Source organism: Triturus cristatus, chromosome 10 (assembly GCF_964204655.1).
Source record: "Triturus cristatus chromosome 10, aTriCri1.1, whole genome shotgun sequence".
NCBI lineage: Eukaryota > Metazoa > Chordata > Amphibia > Caudata > Salamandridae > Triturus > Triturus cristatus.
In genome coordinates, this window is record NC_140593.1 from 1,237,202,135 (window position 1) to 1,237,219,355 (window position 17,221).

The 17,221-nt window shown below is 54.4% G+C and overlaps 1 protein-coding gene across 5 annotated transcripts in view; it reads left to right on the forward strand.

Annotated features, from left to right (window-relative positions):
- HUWE1 (HECT, UBA and WWE domain containing E3 ubiquitin protein ligase 1) overlaps positions 1 to 17,221 on the forward strand; it is a 1,878,220-nt gene that overhangs the window by 1,419,048 nt on the left and 441,951 nt on the right. For all 5 annotated transcript variants that reach the window (XM_085629865.1, XM_085629862.1, XM_085629866.1 and 2 more), the window contains one exon: positions 6,164 to 6,445. In XM_085629865.1, the coding sequence (XP_085485991.1) occupies positions 6,164 to 6,445 (282 nt within the window). The remainder of the gene's footprint in view (positions 1 to 6,163; positions 6,446 to 17,221) is intronic.

Genomic DNA, 17,221 nt, shown 5'->3' on the forward strand with positions numbered 1-17,221 from the left:
CACCTGTACCCTCACCAGTGGCATCGTGCACCCAGCTAGAGGGGTGGCTGACCTATGCCATAGGCAGTGAGTGCTGCCATGTCGACTCTTAACTTTTTTCTGCACCAAAACACTCCGCCTGCTATGGCAGTGTGTCTGTGTGTTTTTGTAAAGGTACAGGGTCTTTAAGGGTGGCACAATAAGTGCTGCAACCCTTAGAGGCCTTCCCTGGTCACAGTGACCTTGATACCTATGGTACCTTTTACAAGGGACTTGCATGTGGCCAGAGAGTTGCCAATTTAGGTGTGCAACAGTACAGATTTAGGGAAAGAACATAGGCCCTGGGTACGTGGTTGACAGGAATCCAAGGCACACTCAGTCAAGGTGCATCATAATAAGGCAAAAATTGGGGAGCAACCATGCAAAAAGGGGTACTTTCCTACATACACCATATACTGAGCCTGCGTCCTACAATACTTTTCAAGGCAGCTCTCGCCCAGAGACTAGTTTTGTCTTGAGTGGAGCTGTGTCTTCAGGTCTGCCAATAACGCTCCTGCCAGGACTTCTCAAGAAGATCAGGAAAGACCTGGCCCAAGTCATTCTTGTGGTCCCTGACAGGGCACAGAGATTTTGGTATCCCAACCACCTGAGCATGAGCGTCAGTCCTCCAATCAGGCTGCCCCTTCAGGAATGTCTTCTGTTTCAGCAGAATGGAGTGCAGGACCCAAACTCGTGCACACTCTGCCTTTGTGCTTGGAGATTGAGGAGTGACAGTTGACCAATTTTCATGCTGTAAAGCATTTGTACCACAGAGCCCTTTGATGAATTTAAATATTCTAGGCTATCGTGGTGTAGAGTGCTCTTAGGGTGAAATAACCAAAGCTCTCTTCTATTTATCCTCATAGCCTAAAATGGGGTACATTAGAGATTAATAATGAAACCATGTTGGTCTCACCTTTGATATTATGAAGTGGATTGAGTCAGTCGCTGCTTTTTAAGGTGTGGCTTGGAGCCCTCTTTCAATTTCTAAAGTCATTTGTGTAATGAAACATCCATCTATATGGTGAAGGTGGTAAGTTGTATTGTTGTGAGGCATGGATTGTTTTGGCCCATTGGAGATAATACAACTTAACACCTTCCCTTGCGAGTGGTGCTCTCTGGCTGCAAACAGACTTATCTGATAGAGACTACTAGCTGCAGCTTCCTTAACGTAGAATTATCCCCAGGCGTGAGACTGGGCCCGGTAAACTTTCTTTGCCCCAGCATCCCTGTGCGCCGGTGGCGGTACCACGCGACTCTGCCCTGATGTCGTCCGCGGGCATGACGTCAGCGAGGTCACATAAGCCCCACCCCGGCGCGCTAACATCAGTTTCCTTCTTTTCCACGTGCAACGCGTATCCGGATCGTGTCCCTGACCTGTTTTTAGGCCTTCTTTTCATGCTTTGCGTTGTGGGACAGTGTGTTAATGCCTTCGGGCTTTAAGACGTGCTCGTCCTGCGCGCGTCAGATGTCGGCGACGGACCCTCATCCTATTTGCATTTGGTGTTTGGGCGAGCACCATGATTCCATGGACTGCGACGCTTGCCAGCATCTGAGGCGTAAGTCACAGCGGGAGCGCGGGATGAAACTCCTTTCGGCCTGCTTGTCCAGATCGGTGTTGTCTCCGCGTCTGTCCCCCGCGGAAGGGTCCAAGAATCGCCGTTTCAGACATCGCCCGTCACTGAGGCCCCTAGGGCGTTGCTAGTCTGTTGGTAAGTTTTATAGCTTGTCCCCGGGGCCTGGTCCTCGCTCTGCGGAGGGCGCAGGTTCTCCGCAGGACATAAGGCCTCATTCGTCGCCACCCTACCCGCCGTTTCCTGGCGTCAGTGCGACCAGGGCCCAAATGGAGGCCTATGCTGCCGCTCTACAGGCTTCCTTGGCCCCTCCTCCTGGGATGTCCGCGGATCCCTTGCCACGTGCGGGGCCTTCCGCGGAGTCGCCAGCGGCACCGGCCCTGGCAGGTTCGGCTTTAGGTTTTAGAGGTGTGTTGTCGTCGGGGTGTGGCCCTACGGGGTTCCCCTCTTCGTCCCACATCGCCTCTGCCTTGCCGCAAACCCCCGAGGGGGTCCCTGTGGTGTCGCGGGAGGTCGCCGGGACTCGCGGCTCATCCCAGAGTCCTTCCCAGTCTTCTGGGCAGGCGGAGGCCCTGCCAAAGGCCGAGCTGTCGGCCCTGGCGGTGCCGCGGGTGCTGGCTAGGGGCCGGGGTGCGTCCCTGGGTCCCTCTCGCCTCTCAACGCAGGTTGCTGCTTCGTCGGAGGTCGAGTTGGCGCCATTTCGGCACCTTTCTTTCGCCGACCAGGCCCCGGCCCATTCTCTTAGGGCGCAAGTGGTAGTGGAGGTCGTCTCTGCGTCCCCTCCGGCGCCGGTCGACGTCACGCAGGCTCCTGTGGCGGACTCCTCGGCGCAGTGCCGGCGTCGGGTCGTCGACTCCTCTCCAGAGGCTCCCTCCTCTCTGGAGGTTCGTCAACATTTTGTCTCTTCTTCCCTGGAGACGGGACGCCGCGTCATGGCTTTTTCCCCGGCGTCTTCCAGGGAGGGCTCTTCGCCATCCCCGCGGCCAAAGCCTTCCCCAGAGGCACCTCAGGTCCCCCACTCGTCCGTGAATCTTCCACCATTCCGGGACTGGCCATTCCCCCCCCTCGACGCCATACGGAGGCGGGGGTGCAACCTTTGCCCGGGCCTTTTCCACGTCCGCTTGCGTCTTGCACATGGGCGAACCCGCCACCCCATTTCCTACGGACCATTTGCTTGAAGTTCTCCATCAGGGCTCTGGTGGACAGGAGCTGCTTCTTCCGTTCGAAGCTTCGATCCATAATTCTCTTCTGGGGGCTGGGGGTGTCCTGCCACCCAGGGTCCTCTTCTGCAGACTGCTTTTCCTTCCTTACCTTTGGTGTGGTTTCCTCCATCACGGGAGGCCCGGTGGTTGGATTCATGGTGGCGTAACATCTCCTCTTCCTCTAATGCTGCTTTGCGAGCGCTCAACGCGCTTTGTGTGTTGGCCAGGGCTACTTCCATCTTGTGGGATTCCGTGGAGTCCCTTCTGTCTTGTGCCTCTCAAGAAGGTGTCTGCGCTGATATGCGGCGCCATGTGTTGGATGGCCAGAGTTGGCGGTGTTTATTCTTCGTTCGGCCCTGGATGTTTCTGATGCTCTCTGCTGCACTATGGCAAGTTCAGTAGTTCTCCGTCGCCATGCTTGGTTGAGGGATAGCGTTTTCCCTGAGAATGTTAGGGAGCGTCTGGTTGACCTGCCTTTTGATGGGGTGCTTTTGTTTAACACCCATGTGGATGCCGCCATTCAGTGGCTCCTTGCGGGGCTCCGTCCTCCTCCGTAAACTTGGCTTGTCGGTCCTCTGCTGCTTTATGGGAGGTGTTATCCCACCTTTTTTCGGGGGTCTAGTGGTTCGGTTGGACCGTCTGTGTATTCTGTGTGGGTTGGCGTGCCTTCGGGGTCCTTAGGTTGGCCGCTTTGTACTGTTGGCTGCTGGTACAGCCCCTTTGCCTTTTGTGGTTCTTTGGTTGTTGGTACAACCGTATGTGTCCTCAGGGTTGGCCTTCTGTATGTTTTCTGTTTGGCTGATTGGCAAGCCGTCTGTGGTTCTATCTGCAGGTCCTTTATGTTCTTGTCCTCTGGTTCGGAATTTTTCTGTTGGAGGTGTTCCCATGTTTTCTTGGGACGGATCATACCCTATGTGGGGTACTTGTAGCTTATTGCATAGCTCTGTCCTGCTCTGGGAAGGTAGGGTCGCCCTTTTTCGGGTTCCCTGCCTTTCCTGGCAGCACTGTATACCGCTGGTGCGGTCTCTTTTGTCTTGTCCGGGCGCAGCTTGTGCCGCTCCGGGTTCTGTCATTCTCAGTGTTAGCTACATCGCTCGACCAGTCTGGCATGCTGTCTACGGTGTCGTTATTGTGGCGTTTCCGCCTTCCTGTCCGCGTTTTGGCCTGGTCCTCGGTCTGGTGTTCCAGGGGGACTAGGTTTCTCCTGTGTTCTGATTGACGGCTTGGGTCCGTCCTCCGTGTCTTTCCTCTCTCTTCTGGCTGGTCCCACTTCTCTTCATGGGTCGGTGTGTGTCTATTGAACGATCCTCCTTTGGGGATTGTTCTGGATTTTCCTGGCCTCTGCCCTCGGCTTGCGCCTGGCTTGTTCTGAATGCACTGCTCCATGCTACTGTCAGCTGCCAGCTAGGCACGCCTGCTCGTTTTGGTCCACCTCCGTGGCCCTTAGCGTGTTTCCTTGTGCCCCTGCCTCTTGTTCTGCTGGGGCTTTGCGCACCTGTGCCTTTCTTCTTCCGCCTACGCTTCTTGGCTGTGGAGCCGTTCCGGCCTTGTCCGCTTCCTTGCGGTTGATGCCTGTTCAGCTGTCTTCTATCGCTGTGTTTTTTCCTACGGTGGGCTCTGCCTCCGGTTCTTCACCTCCTGGGTGCTCCTCTGTGGCTGTCTGTCCCTACGAGGGTTTGTGGCAGTTGTGCCTTGGATGGGCTTGGGGTCTCCTAGTCTCCTAGTCTTCCCTTCACCTTGTTCTTGCTTACTTCTGCTTGGGGGGGCTGGACCGCCCTTCTTGTCCCCGTGACACGTCCCCTGCTGGGGTCCTGTGTTTCTTCCTACTGGGGAGGTTCTCTTGCAGGCCCTCCGCCCATCAGGGTATGGCTAGGGTATCTATTCTACGTTAAGGAATCTGCGGCTAGTAGTCTCTAGCAGATGTACAAGTTACTTACCTTCGGTAACGGTGTATCTGGTAGAGACGATTCTAGACGCAGATTCCTTCACGGCCCGCCCTTCCTCCCCGTTCTGCGAGGACCTTCAGTTTAGTTTTCTGCACTCTCCTCCCTTCGGGTGGCTGGGCTTCTGTGGGACAGGATGCTTCATTCTGCTTGATTGTTCCACCCCTTCCCTTATGATACATGGTCGGTTGGTTCATGTGTGCTTCTGCATCCCTCCACCCTGGTTTTTTTCTCCAGTGTAGGGGCCTACTTTACTCTTCTCCCTTTTACTTCCTTGTGGTTTCGGATTGCTTTGCAGTCCTCTACGTTGTTTTTTTTTTTTTTTGTTTTTTTTTGCCTGTACCTCGGCCTTTTCGCTCCTTTCAGGGGATACGGCCCTCCTTGATGGTGTCGTCTGGGGGTGAATTGCTGTTCCTTCTCTGTTCCAGGCTTGTTACCCTTCACTGTTGTAGATTGTGATTGCAGTCTCTCCCTCTTTCTCCCTTCTGCTATGGCTTTTTTCACCTGCTTTCTGCCTCCGGGAAGGATGTCGCCTTAGCTTGCAAGAGTGTTACTCGGAGCAGTGCTCTGCTCTTTCACCGCTATGGCTTTTTGTACCTTAAGTGCTTGGCACTTTTCCAACTGGTGCTGTTCCTCACCTTTCGTTTTTTCTCTTTTCTGTTTCACTGCTTTTGCGCGCACTGTTCCCATACTCTCCACAGTTTTTGTGATGGCTACGCGTTGTGGCGCGGAAAAGTTCTCCGAAGAAAATTGAGGTCAGCGCGCCGGGGTGGGGCTTATGTGACCTTGCTGACATCACGCCCGTGGACGACGTAAGGGCGGAGTCACGTGGTACCGGCGCACAGGGATGCTGGGGCAAAGAAAGTTTTCCGGGTCCAGTCTCACGCCTGGGGATAATTCTATGTTAAGGAATCTGCAGCTCGAATAGTCTCTACCAGATACATCGTTACCGACGGTAAGTAACTTGTACGATGTCACCCACACTCATGTCATCCTCCACTCTCTCCCTGATTTAACACAATAGGTACCCTTCATAAATTCTGAAACCTCTTAGAGAGTAAATGCACGGTTTTCCCCACAGAAGTATTTTTTATTCAGACTCATCATTAAAAGGTAATTTGGTCAGGATCACATCCTCTGTCTTAGCATTTGAGATTAGTCCTGCTTTTTAATCAAGTCTGTGGCCTGGTGCTGCCTCTATAATTCTAGGGGCTAGTCTGCGTCAAGGCTTCCTAGAAGGGAATGGAAAAGAGCAAATTTTAATTGTACTTGTTTGTGTTGCTGACAATCTGCTTTATTTTCCTTCAAGCTTTTAACATCAGTGTTTGGAGCTGTTTGAGCAAGTCGTTATCTTTGAAAGGGATTGTGCATTGGAAACAACTAATATTCTCTTGCAATGTAAATAACATGTTTTGTCATCTCTCAGATAACATTCTACCTGCTGGGCCTGAAAACTACCCAACTGCCCCGCCTTCCACAGACTGCACTCCCACAAGCCCCGTTCAGCAGCCTCTCATCACCCAGGATTCTGTTCCACAGCCTCCCATTTCTGAGCTGGGTGACCTTCCTCCGGGGTTTCAGGCCTCATGTGGCGCAGAAGATAATGGACAGCTTCCGATACAAGGAGAGCAAGAGGAACCTGGAACAGGGGTGTCCAGTAGTGAGGCTGAGGCCACACAGATGGAATTATCCCCAGCTCCCACCATCAGTAAGAAACTTGAAACAGTGATATTGCCTGTTGTTGCATTGCCCTCCACTCAGTGGGCCCTTATAACGATTTAACAGTGCTTAATATGAACCAGTGATTACAGTTGGAGCCCACAGGCACTTATTTTTGGGGACCAGCACGTTTGTAGTATGAAGCTTTTCTGGATTCACATGCCATGCATTATTCGACCATCCAGTGATTGGGTCCGGAATTGTCTTTGTAGTCTTTTTCTTCTATCACCCATGATTCCGCATCCTCCGGTCATCAAACTTTTGGTGTCTTTTTAGGTCTCGCCTGGCGTGGCAGAGCGCATGCGCTGCTCATTCTGCGAGGGCCTTTTCGAATAGATACAGATTCGGAAGTGACTTTAAGCCACGCCTTTGTTTTCAGTTGGCTCGCGTCATCGTTTGTTAAACGCTGGCGCGTGATTGAAAATCGGGCTTTTAGGTTACCGCCTTGTCCACTTTTAGGACGGCCCATCTGGACAGGCCGACGCCGTCTTGGTTTGGCGTGACGTAGGAGTGTGTGCTGGTGGCTTTGTTTACTGGAAACGCTGGCTCGTTATTGTAAATTCTAGCAGCTCCTCCTCCCCCCCCCCCCACCCCATCCAAAAGCAATGGGGTTGCGCTGTCCATTGTTTGTCGTGGAATTGATGGAAGTGCCCATGCTTTTCTCTGCCCCCGGTGCTCGCACACACAGAGGTAGAAAGATTACCATCACACAGGGTGGCGTCCGAGTCTCTGGGCACGTTTGTCGCTATGCTTTACCCTCCCTCTTCCTCTTGTTTACTCTTGGGTGACGTTTTTTAACTAATGTGTTTTACTTGTTTTTTTAATTCCTGCTTTACCCGAGCGCTCTTCTGCTGCAGCTGGGACACACGCTTTTATTGTTGCTTTGCCCAAGCGCTCTTTTGCTGCAGCTGGGACACGCGCAGCTCCTTGCATGTTGAGGGGGTGAAGGCAAACAACCGGACGTGCGTGCTATCTGCCTACTGTTGGCCCAGAGGTGCCCTCTCCCGCCATGCTGCTGTTGGTAGCTGCCTTCACCGGGTAAGCACTTAATTTTGTCGCTGTGCTTTAAAAATAAAAAAAATATATTCCTACTTTGCCCCAGCGCTCTTCTGATGCAGCTGGGAAACACGCTTTTATTCTTGCTTTGCCCCAGCGCTCTTCTGCTGCAGCTGGAACACACGCGCAGCTCCCTGCATGTTGAGGGGGTGGAGGTAAACAACCGGCCGTGCGTGCCAGCTGCCTACTGGTGGCCCAGAGGTGCCCGATCCCGCCATGCTGCTGTTGGTAGCTGCCTTCACCGTGGCCTTTGTGCTGCTGCTCTACATGGTGTGCCCGCTTGTTAGATTTGGGGGTCTCTGGTTGGCACAGGTTGGTACTTGGGACAAGCATGGACCCTCTCCTGTCAGGACAAGGGGATTACCCTCTCAAAAGAACCACCTGCTCACCCTCTAGGTAGCTTGGCGCGAGCAGTCAAAGCTTATTTCAGAAGCGTTGTAGGTTAAGCATTTTTGACCACATACAGTAACTTAGTGACAACACCACGCTGGTATTGTATCAAAAATAGTTTCGCTTTTATGTAAGGCTGAACACAAGACCATATAACGACAAGAATGATCCACAATACAGTCAGCAATAAAGGGTTCTCATTTTAAAGAATGCTTATCTTAGAGTTCTCTGCGCTTCGCACCCTTTGTCTGGCTCTCCCGGTGATGGAACGACCCAGAAGTCTAACCGGCGCAGCGGACGCTTCGGTCCGATGTGCGCGCAAATGCAAGGCGAGTTGCTCACAGTACCTTAATTGGGATGTGTCCGGCACAGACGGGACGATGTAGAAGAAAGCGGTGCACGCGGCGATGTCCTCCTGTCACGGTGCGAGCTACGGCTCATAGACGTCCTCAGTGCGGGTCGTCTCGGAACTTAGAGCCGCGTTACTTGAGGGGACGGTGCCTGGTGCGGTGCGATCTTGTTACGTTGCGGCGTACGAGCCGTACCTGGGGAGGGGTGCTTGTCAGTCCTTCAGCGCGGGGCGAGGCGGCCAGTACGACGCAGATGGGCGAAGCGTACTTCAATTGTCAGCGCGTGTGTAGGCTTGACATCAGCGGCCGGGTGTGCGGTGATCAGCGCGGCTCGAAGGGGAGGGGTGAAACGAAGTGCGGTGTCCCTCTCACGGTGCGAGCTACGGCCCGTTGACGGCGCTGGTGCGGGTCGTTGGGCTTAGTCGCGTTGTTTGAGGCGGACGGCTTGGCACGGGGTTTCACAGAGTTCGAGCAGATCTTACGAGGCACACACAGCTCCCTGCCTCAGCGCTACAGGGAAAACAGCGTTTCCAGCAGCTCTCCTCAAGGCAGGTGAAGTCCACTGGTCCTGGGACTTCGTTCAGGGGGCAAGCTCACTCACAAGCCCTTGGAGATCTTTGGCACAAGTTAAAAATAAAGTCAGAGTCTTTCTCCTCTCCTTCAGCAGCAAGGCAACCCCTGCAGGCCAATCCCCCAGGTCGGGGACAGTATTCCTCCTTCAGCTTTCCCAGTTCCTTCTTTTCAGGCAGAGGTTTCTTCTTGGCAAATCTGGATCTAATTTCTTGGGAGCAGGGTCCCGAATACTTATACCCCTAAATCCTTTGTTCTTCTGGGGTAGAGGGGCCTTTGCCCAGCCAGAACCAGTTCCTGAGCACTTTGTTGACATGTCTCTGGCTTTTCATTCAGGGTGCAGGGCAGAGACATCAGACGCTCCACAGGAGGTGGAGCCAGTATTGTGGTGGCAGAGCACAGCCCTATTCAGAGTCCAGGTGCACTCCTCCCACCCATCTGGAGGTAAATCTCTCTATTCACCACCAGGCTACCTAGCCCTGCCCTCTGGGATCCCCCAACCCTGTCACTCACTGAAACCAGACAGCAGATACACATCATAGCAGAGGCGGACTGAAATGGTTAGGCAAGCAAATACCAGCTTTCTAAAAGTGGTATTTGCTAACACAGAATATTAAAATAAATGTATTTTATTATTCGGAGTTCAGACATATTAAACTCGAATTTCTACCATGTTCCCTGGGTCTGTTAGGATCATAGACTGTAACAATTCTAACAGCCCATTCTGGCCTATGAGAACAGGTAACCTTGCATCTGAAAGAAACACGTTAGTTAGATTCCTCACCTTAGAATATCCCCAGGCGTCAGACTGGATCCGGAAGATTTTTCGTCAGCAATACCCCTTGCGCGTCGCTAGGCGTCGTCTGCGGCTCCGCGTCCGTCGTCGGCGTCGTGCGCCGGGATGACGTCGTCGGAGTACTTAGACGCCGCCCTCGCGCGCTGACGTCAGTTCTTCTTTTTTCCGCGCCAGTAAGCGCAGATCCGGGAGAGCTACCCCTTTTAGTCTTTTTTGACTAAATCTTTTTTGATCATTTTTGATCCTTGTCTGTCGACATCTGGTGCCGGTAGGATGCCTGGGTTCAAGGCTTGTGAGGATTGTCATCGTCTGATGTCGGTGACCGATCACCACCGCCGGTGCCTCTACTGCTTAGGCCCCGACCACGACGCGGAGTCGTGCAACGACTGTCAGGCCCTGACTTCGAAGGCTAGGCGGGAGCGGTCCCGCAAGCTTCTCGAGCTTCGCCACTCGGCTCCGCGTCGTGCGCGATCCCGGTCTAGGAGGAGGTCCAAGGATCGCTCGCGGAGCCCTAGCCGACGCCATCGCTCGTCCGGCTCCAAGTCGTCGGGTAAGTCCAAACGCTCAAAGAAGTCCAAGAGGCGACATCGCTCTTCGGACTCCCCTCGCCGGTCGCGAAAAACGAAAATGGCTGTAATTCACTATTAGGACATGCCACACACATCAGGGCTTGTCCTACCTTATGCTTGCAATGCACCCTGCCCTTGGGCCTACCATAGGGGTGACTCACATGAAGTAAAGGGAAGGTTTAGGGACTGGCAAGTGGGTGCACTTGCCAGTCAGCATGTCAGTACCAGACTGCACGCAGGTTCTGCAATGGCAGACCTTAGACCCATCTTACAAGGCTGCTTCTGTGGGTGGCACAACCAGTGCTGCAAGCCCACTAGCAGCATTTGGATATACAAGCCCTGGGCACTCCTGGTGCACTGTACTAGGGTCTGACAGTACACCAAATAAGCCAATCATGGAATCCAATCAACATAGCAATTTCTACAGGGAGCACTTGCACTGTGGCACTGGTTGGCAGTGGCACAGTTCTCTGAGCAGCTAACACCAGCAAAACATATGAGGCACAGCAACAAAAAGTGGAAGGGAGACTCACGCCAAGGTGCCAGGTCTAACACCGCTCATCAGCCCCAAGCCGCTGAAGCTGGCTGGGGCGCTCATAGTGGTAAGTGCCTCGAGTCCACTGCCGTCTCGCAGTGAGTTAGGCAGGGGTGATCCTGCTTAAACTGAAAGGGGTTGGGGACCCTCAGGCTGATATAGTCACCTCTCAGCTTCTAAGGTCACGAGGAGCCCTGCAGTGGGTGAGAGGTAGCGGCGCGAGCACCCCCAAATACCATTAATGCAGTGCTGCCCAAATTGCCGTACTTTTACCACGTTTTCGGATTGGTTTTCACACCAGGGTTAACTCACGACTCAGTCTGCCCAGTTCCAAAATAAGTGCAGCAAAAAACTTTCAAAATAGTTTGTAGTGCTGTATCTGCAACAAATACGTTAGTTAGATTCCTCACCTTAGAATATCCCCAGGCGTCAGGCTGGATCCGGAAGGATTTTTCGTAAGCAATACCCTTGCGCGTCGCTAGGCGTCGTCTGCGGCTCCGCGTCCGTCGTCGGCACGTGATTGCCGGGATGACGTCGTCGGAGTGCTTAGATGCCGCCCTCACGCGGTGACGTCAGTTCTTCTTTTTTCCGCGCTAGTAAGATCCGGGAAGAGCATACCCTTTAGTCACTTTTCGTCTAAACTTTTTGGGCCTTTTTGGTTTGGTTCTTCTTTCGAGTTGACCTAGACTCCTGGTGCCGGTAGGGATGCCCGGTTTCAAGCCGTGCGATACCTGTAACTGACTGTCGGTTACGGATCACCACCGTCGGTGTCTCTACTGCCTTGGGGCCGAACATGATGCCTAGTCAAGCTCCGACTGCCGGGCCTCGACCTTGAAGGCTAGGCGGGAGAGGTCCCGCAAGCTCCTTGAGCTCCAGCAGTCTGCACCGGTCTCGGAGCCGAAGTCATCACCGCTCGTCGGGTTCGAAGTCCTCGCATTCAGGTAAGTCGAGGCACAGTAAGAAGAAGTTGAAGAGGCGACATCGCTCTTCTGACTCCCCTCGCCGGTCGCGCGACTCGGCTAAGGGTTCGGGTGGCACCACCTGCGCGGCTCCATCGGAGTCGCGTCCAGCCCCATACCCTCCAGTCCCTGGGCCTAACGCGACTCCGGACGAGGTTCGAGACTTCCTCGTGGGCATGAGGAGTCTCGCTCCGCCGTCGCGGCCTGTTGGCGCGCGTTCAGGCCCCGCGGGTCCACTTGGGAGGCCTAGCGAGCCAGCGGCTTCGGTCCAGATGCCGCAGGTCCCCGTGGGATCCAGGCCTGGATCCCGGTCGACGCCGGTTGACCTTACGACCCAGACGTCGTCCCCGGACGACGTCGTCCCCAGTTTTAGTTCCGGTCCGGCGTCAGTGGATGAGCATTTCATCTACCGCCCGGCTCCATCCTTTCTACCTGTCTACCAGGAGACGGATGACAGGGACGACTGGGAGGGGTCTGAGGACCCTCTGTCACAGCAGTGCCAGTTAAGTCAGGACTGGGCAGACGAGCTGGGGGATGCCAGTGGTCTCGACACATCGCCTGGCTCTCGCTTCATCTCTCCTCCCTCCGTGGCTACGGAGGAGGGTGCAACCTATCCTGTGGTGCTGCGCAGGGCTGCCGAAGCCCTTCACCTGGAGCTCCCTGCAGCGGCAGTGAGGACTAACCTCACCGAGGTGCTTCAACCGCCAGTAAGCTCTTCGGAGCCTCTACTGTAGTTCAATGAGGCACTCACTGACGTTCTGATGGACACCTGTCCAAGCCCTCCACAGTCACTCCTGTGGATCGGAACGTGGCCTGGCGCCACCACTCTGCTCCTGGCGACCCCAGCTTACTGTCAGTGCACCCCAACCCTGACAGTCTGGTTATCCAGGCCTCTACGTCCCAGACCGCCTTCCCGTCCGCTCCTCCGGATCGGGAATCCAAAAGGTTGTAACAGTTTGGGAAGAAACTGTTTTCCTCCCTCAGTTTGGGGTTGCGGTCCATTAATACCGCGTGCCTTTTGAGCCGTTACGCCCACTTCTTGTGGGATACGGTGGCGGATGTGCTTCCCCAGTGTCCGGAAGAGGCCCGGACACGGCTCGCCCAGGCTCTTGCTGAGGGGCGGGATGCAGCACGGTACTCCATTCGATGTGGGCTTGACACCACGGACTCGCTAGGTGGGGCGATTGCGACAACGGTGGAGGTTCGTCGCCATGCCTGGCTGAGATCCACGAATTTCTCTGGGGATGTCCAGAGCACTCTCATGGACATGCCCTTCGATGGCCGTCGCCTATTTGGTGACAAAGCGGATAGTGCGCTGGAGCGCTTTAAGGACTCCAGGGCTACGGCCAAGTCCTTGGGCCTCGGCCCCGCGCCCGCAAACTTCCGCTTTTCGCCCCTTTCGTGGCCAAGGAAGGGACGCCCCCTCACGTCCGTCTAGCCACAGGCTGCAGAACCAACCTCAACGCGGTCGCGGATTCCGCAGAGCCTGTGGACAAAGACGGTCCGTCCACATCTGCCCCAGCAGCATCCGCCTCAAAGCCCTCCTAATTCGAGCATTCAGGCCCATTCCACGCCAGTGTGAGGCAGAGTTCGCCATTACCTGCTCCACTGGCGTACCATCACATCGGACAGGTGGGTGCTGCAAATCGTCCGAAAGGGCTATTCCCTCCCCTTCGAGGCGACCCCTCCAGCCATGCCACTGCTTTACCACCGCATGTCGGGGGATCACTTGCAACTTGTGCAGGAGGAAGTTACGGCCCTCTTGGCCAAGAGGGCCATCGAGCGCGTTCCTGGCCCAGAAGTAGGTCGGGGTTGATACTCCCATTAATTCTGGTTCCCAAGAAGGGCAAAGGGGGCCTACGCCCTATCTTGGACCTCAGGAGCGTCAACGCCTTCCTACGGAAGGAGAAGTTAAAGATGCTCACCTTAGCTCAGGTTCTGGCTGCCCTAGACCCTGGAGACTGGATGGTAGCGTTGGACTTGTAGGACGCTTATTTCCACATCCCCATCCTGCCGGCCCACCGGCGTTAGCTGCAGTTCATGGTAGGCCACGAGCACTTTCAGTTTACCGTGCTCCCCTTCGGCCTCACCAGTGCCCTCGGGTGTTCACGAAAGTGATGGCGGTGGTCGCAGCTCATCTGCGCAGATTAGGGGTTCCAGTCTTCCCCTATCTCGACGACTGGTTGTTGAAGGCTGGCTCGCCCCAGGCAGTAGTCTCCCACCTCCAGACTATGGCCGACCTCCTGCATTTGCTGGGGTTTTCCATCAAGGTTCCGAAGTCACATCTGAGTCCCTCCCAGAAGCTCCTCTTCATCGGAGTGGTTCTGGACTCAGTGCAGTTCCAGGTCTATCCTTTGGAACAGCGGGTTCGGGATATTCAGGCTCTGATTCTGATCTTTCGGCCTTTATCCCGGGTTTCGGTCAGGTTGGTGCTACGGCTCCTGGGTCTGATGGCCTCCTGCATCCTGCTGGTACATCACACCAGGTGGCGGATGCGGGCTCTGCAGTGGGACCTGAAGTTTCAGTGGGCCCAGCATCGGGGCAACCTGTCCGACCATGTCTTGATCTCAGAGGGCACTGCAAGACAGTTGCAGTGGTTGCTCACTGTCCGCGATTGGGTCAGTGGCAGATCCCTCTCCCTACCCCAACCGGAGCACGTAGTGGTGACAGATGCGTCCCTCCTGGGATGGGGGGGCCACATGTGAGAGGCGGAGATCAGAGGCCTCTGGTCTCCGGCGGAGTCCCGGCTCCATATCAACCTCTTGGAGCTGCGGGCGATCCGTCTTGCACTGAAGGCATTCCTTCCCTCTGTTCGGGGGAATGTAGTGCAGGTGTTCACGGACAACACCACCGCCATGTGGTATTGCAACAAACCGGGTGGGGTCGTGGACCCTTTATCAGGAGGCTCTGCGCCTCTGGACATGGTTGGAACATCAGGGCATCACCCTGGTGGTTCAACACCTGGCGGGCTCTCTGACACCCAGAGCGGACGAACTCAGCTGCCGGTGCATGATGATCACGAATGGTGTCTGTACTCGGATGTGGCGCAAGGACTCTTTCGGCAGTGCGGAGAGCCTTGGCTAGATATATTCGCCACCGAAGAGAATGCGCAATGTCATCAGTTCTGCGCGTTGAAATTTCCAAGGCGGCATTCGCTCGGAGACGCTTTTCGTCGCGAGTGGAGTTGAGGTCTGTTGTACGCCTTTCCGCCTATACCACTTCTGTCCAAGGTGACGAAGATCAGGTGCGACCGGGCCCAAGTCATCCTTGTGGCTCCGGATTGGGCACAAAGATACTGGTATCCTGAGCTACTCAGTCTATCGCTCGATCCCCTGATTCGACTGCCTCTTCGGGAGGACCTTCTGTCGCAGCAGCAGGGGACTGTCCTCCACCCGAACCTGTCCAGCTTCCACCTCCATGCGTGGAGATTGAGCGGTGACAGTTGATGCCATTTGACTTGCCTCCTGAAGTCTGTAATGTCATTCTGTCAGCCAGGCGTCCCTCCACAAAAACGGTATACGCCTGCAGGTGGAACAAATTTGTGGCATGGTGCACAGCAAAGACTGTGTATCCCCTTTCCGCCCCTCTTTCTGAGGTTCTCCTTTCTTCTTTCTCTGGCCCGGCAGGGCTCTGCCCTGGGCACCCTGAAAGGTTATCTTGCTGCCATCTCTGCCTTCTTGCGGCTTCCTGATCAGCCTTCTCTGTTCAAGTCCCCTGTGGTTACACGCTTTCTAAAAGGCATTACTCACACGTTCCCTCCTGTCCCTTTTGTAATGCCTCAGTGGGACTTGAATCTGGTCTTGACATTCCTGATGTGCGCTCCTTTCGAGCCTCTTCACAATTGTCCTCTTCGTCTTCTGACTCTTAAGACTGCTTTTCTGGTAGCCATCACCTCGGCTAGACGGGTGAGTGAGCTCCAGGCTTTATCTTCAAAGCCTCCTTTTCTGTCTGTTCATCCGGACAAGGTTGTCCTTCGGCCTCGTCCCTCCTTTCTTCCGAAAGTAGTGACTCCATTTCATCTTGGGCAGTCTGTCACCTTGCCCACCTTCTTTCCGCCTCCGCATCCTTCCAAAGAGGAAGAGAGGCTCCACCGTCTGGACCCAAAACGTGCGCTCTCCTTTTATTTGGACCGCACAAAGCAGTTCCGGGTGGACGACCAACTTTTCGTTGGATACGTGGGTGCTAAGAAGGGGAAAGCTGTGCACAAACGGACCATCTCTCGGTGGGTCGTTTTGTGCATCAAAATTTGTTACTCTTTGGCAAAAAAGGACCCTCCTGTTGGGCTGCGCGCCCATTCTACTCGGGCCACAGCGGCTACTACTGCTTTGGGACGGGGAGTCCCTTTGCAGGACATCTGTCAGGCGGCGACGTGGGCTTCGCTACACACGTTTGCCAGGCATTATTGCCTTGACAGCCAATTCCGGAGCGATGGCTTCTTTGGCCGTTCTGTCCTCCAGGACTTTCTGGTGTGATCTTGGTTCGCAGACCCACCACCGGGGATGGTATTGCTTGGGTATCTATTCTAAGGTGAGGAATCTAACTAACGTGTTTCTTTCAGATGAACAAGTTACTTACCTTCGGTAACGATGTATCTGTAAGAAACATTAGTTAGTTAGATTCCTCACCGACCCACCCATCCTCCCCGTTCTGCGAACTGACATCTAGGGTTAAGGTTATCCTTTTCAGGCCCCTAGATTTTATTTTTGGCACCAGTGTCGGTCTTTGCATGGCTCTGCGTTCCTGGCGCGGAAGGCTATGTACAAGAACTGACGTCAGCGCGCGAGGGCGGCGTCTAAGTACTCCGACGTCATTCCGGCGCACGCCGACGACGGACGCGGAGCCGCAGACGACGCCTAGCGAGGCGTATTGCTGACACAAAATCTTCCGGATCCAGTCTGACGCCTGGGGATATTCTAAGGTGAGGAATCTAACTAACTAATGTTTCTTACAGATACATTGTTACCGAAGGTAAGTAACTTGTTCTATACCACCCATGGGGATCACTCAAACTAGAACTACAGGCCTGCCATTGCAGCCTGTGTAAGCACCACTTATGACATATATAGGTGTGCCTATATCTGAAGTCACTACACTTAAAACCTATAAGTCACCCCTAAAGCAGTCATTTCAATCCTGAAGGCAGGGTGCTTGGTTCAAAGTGTGACGGTGCCCATGCATGAGCAGAACACCCCTACAACCTTTGGAGTCCATTTTCCCGGGTTATAAGTGCATCAGCCATTACAATACATAGAGTAGCCATGTATCATTACGCGATGACCATCTTAAACTGGCTGTAACGAACCCTGTCCCGTTTGTTATCAAACGGGAGGTATGATTCCATGCACTGTAATGCTCCTCTGTGAGGCCCTCAGTGCTCCCGGTACCAGTCTTCTAGACTTGAACAGCACAACATGGCTGCTGGCGGCCAGAGACACGATTCTGCCCTCCTGCTGCCAAGTCCAGCAGAGGGGGTAGGCAGAACAATAGGTATCCTGTCACAGGGAGTAGTGGCCTCTTCCCAGACGAAGTTTAGTGTATTG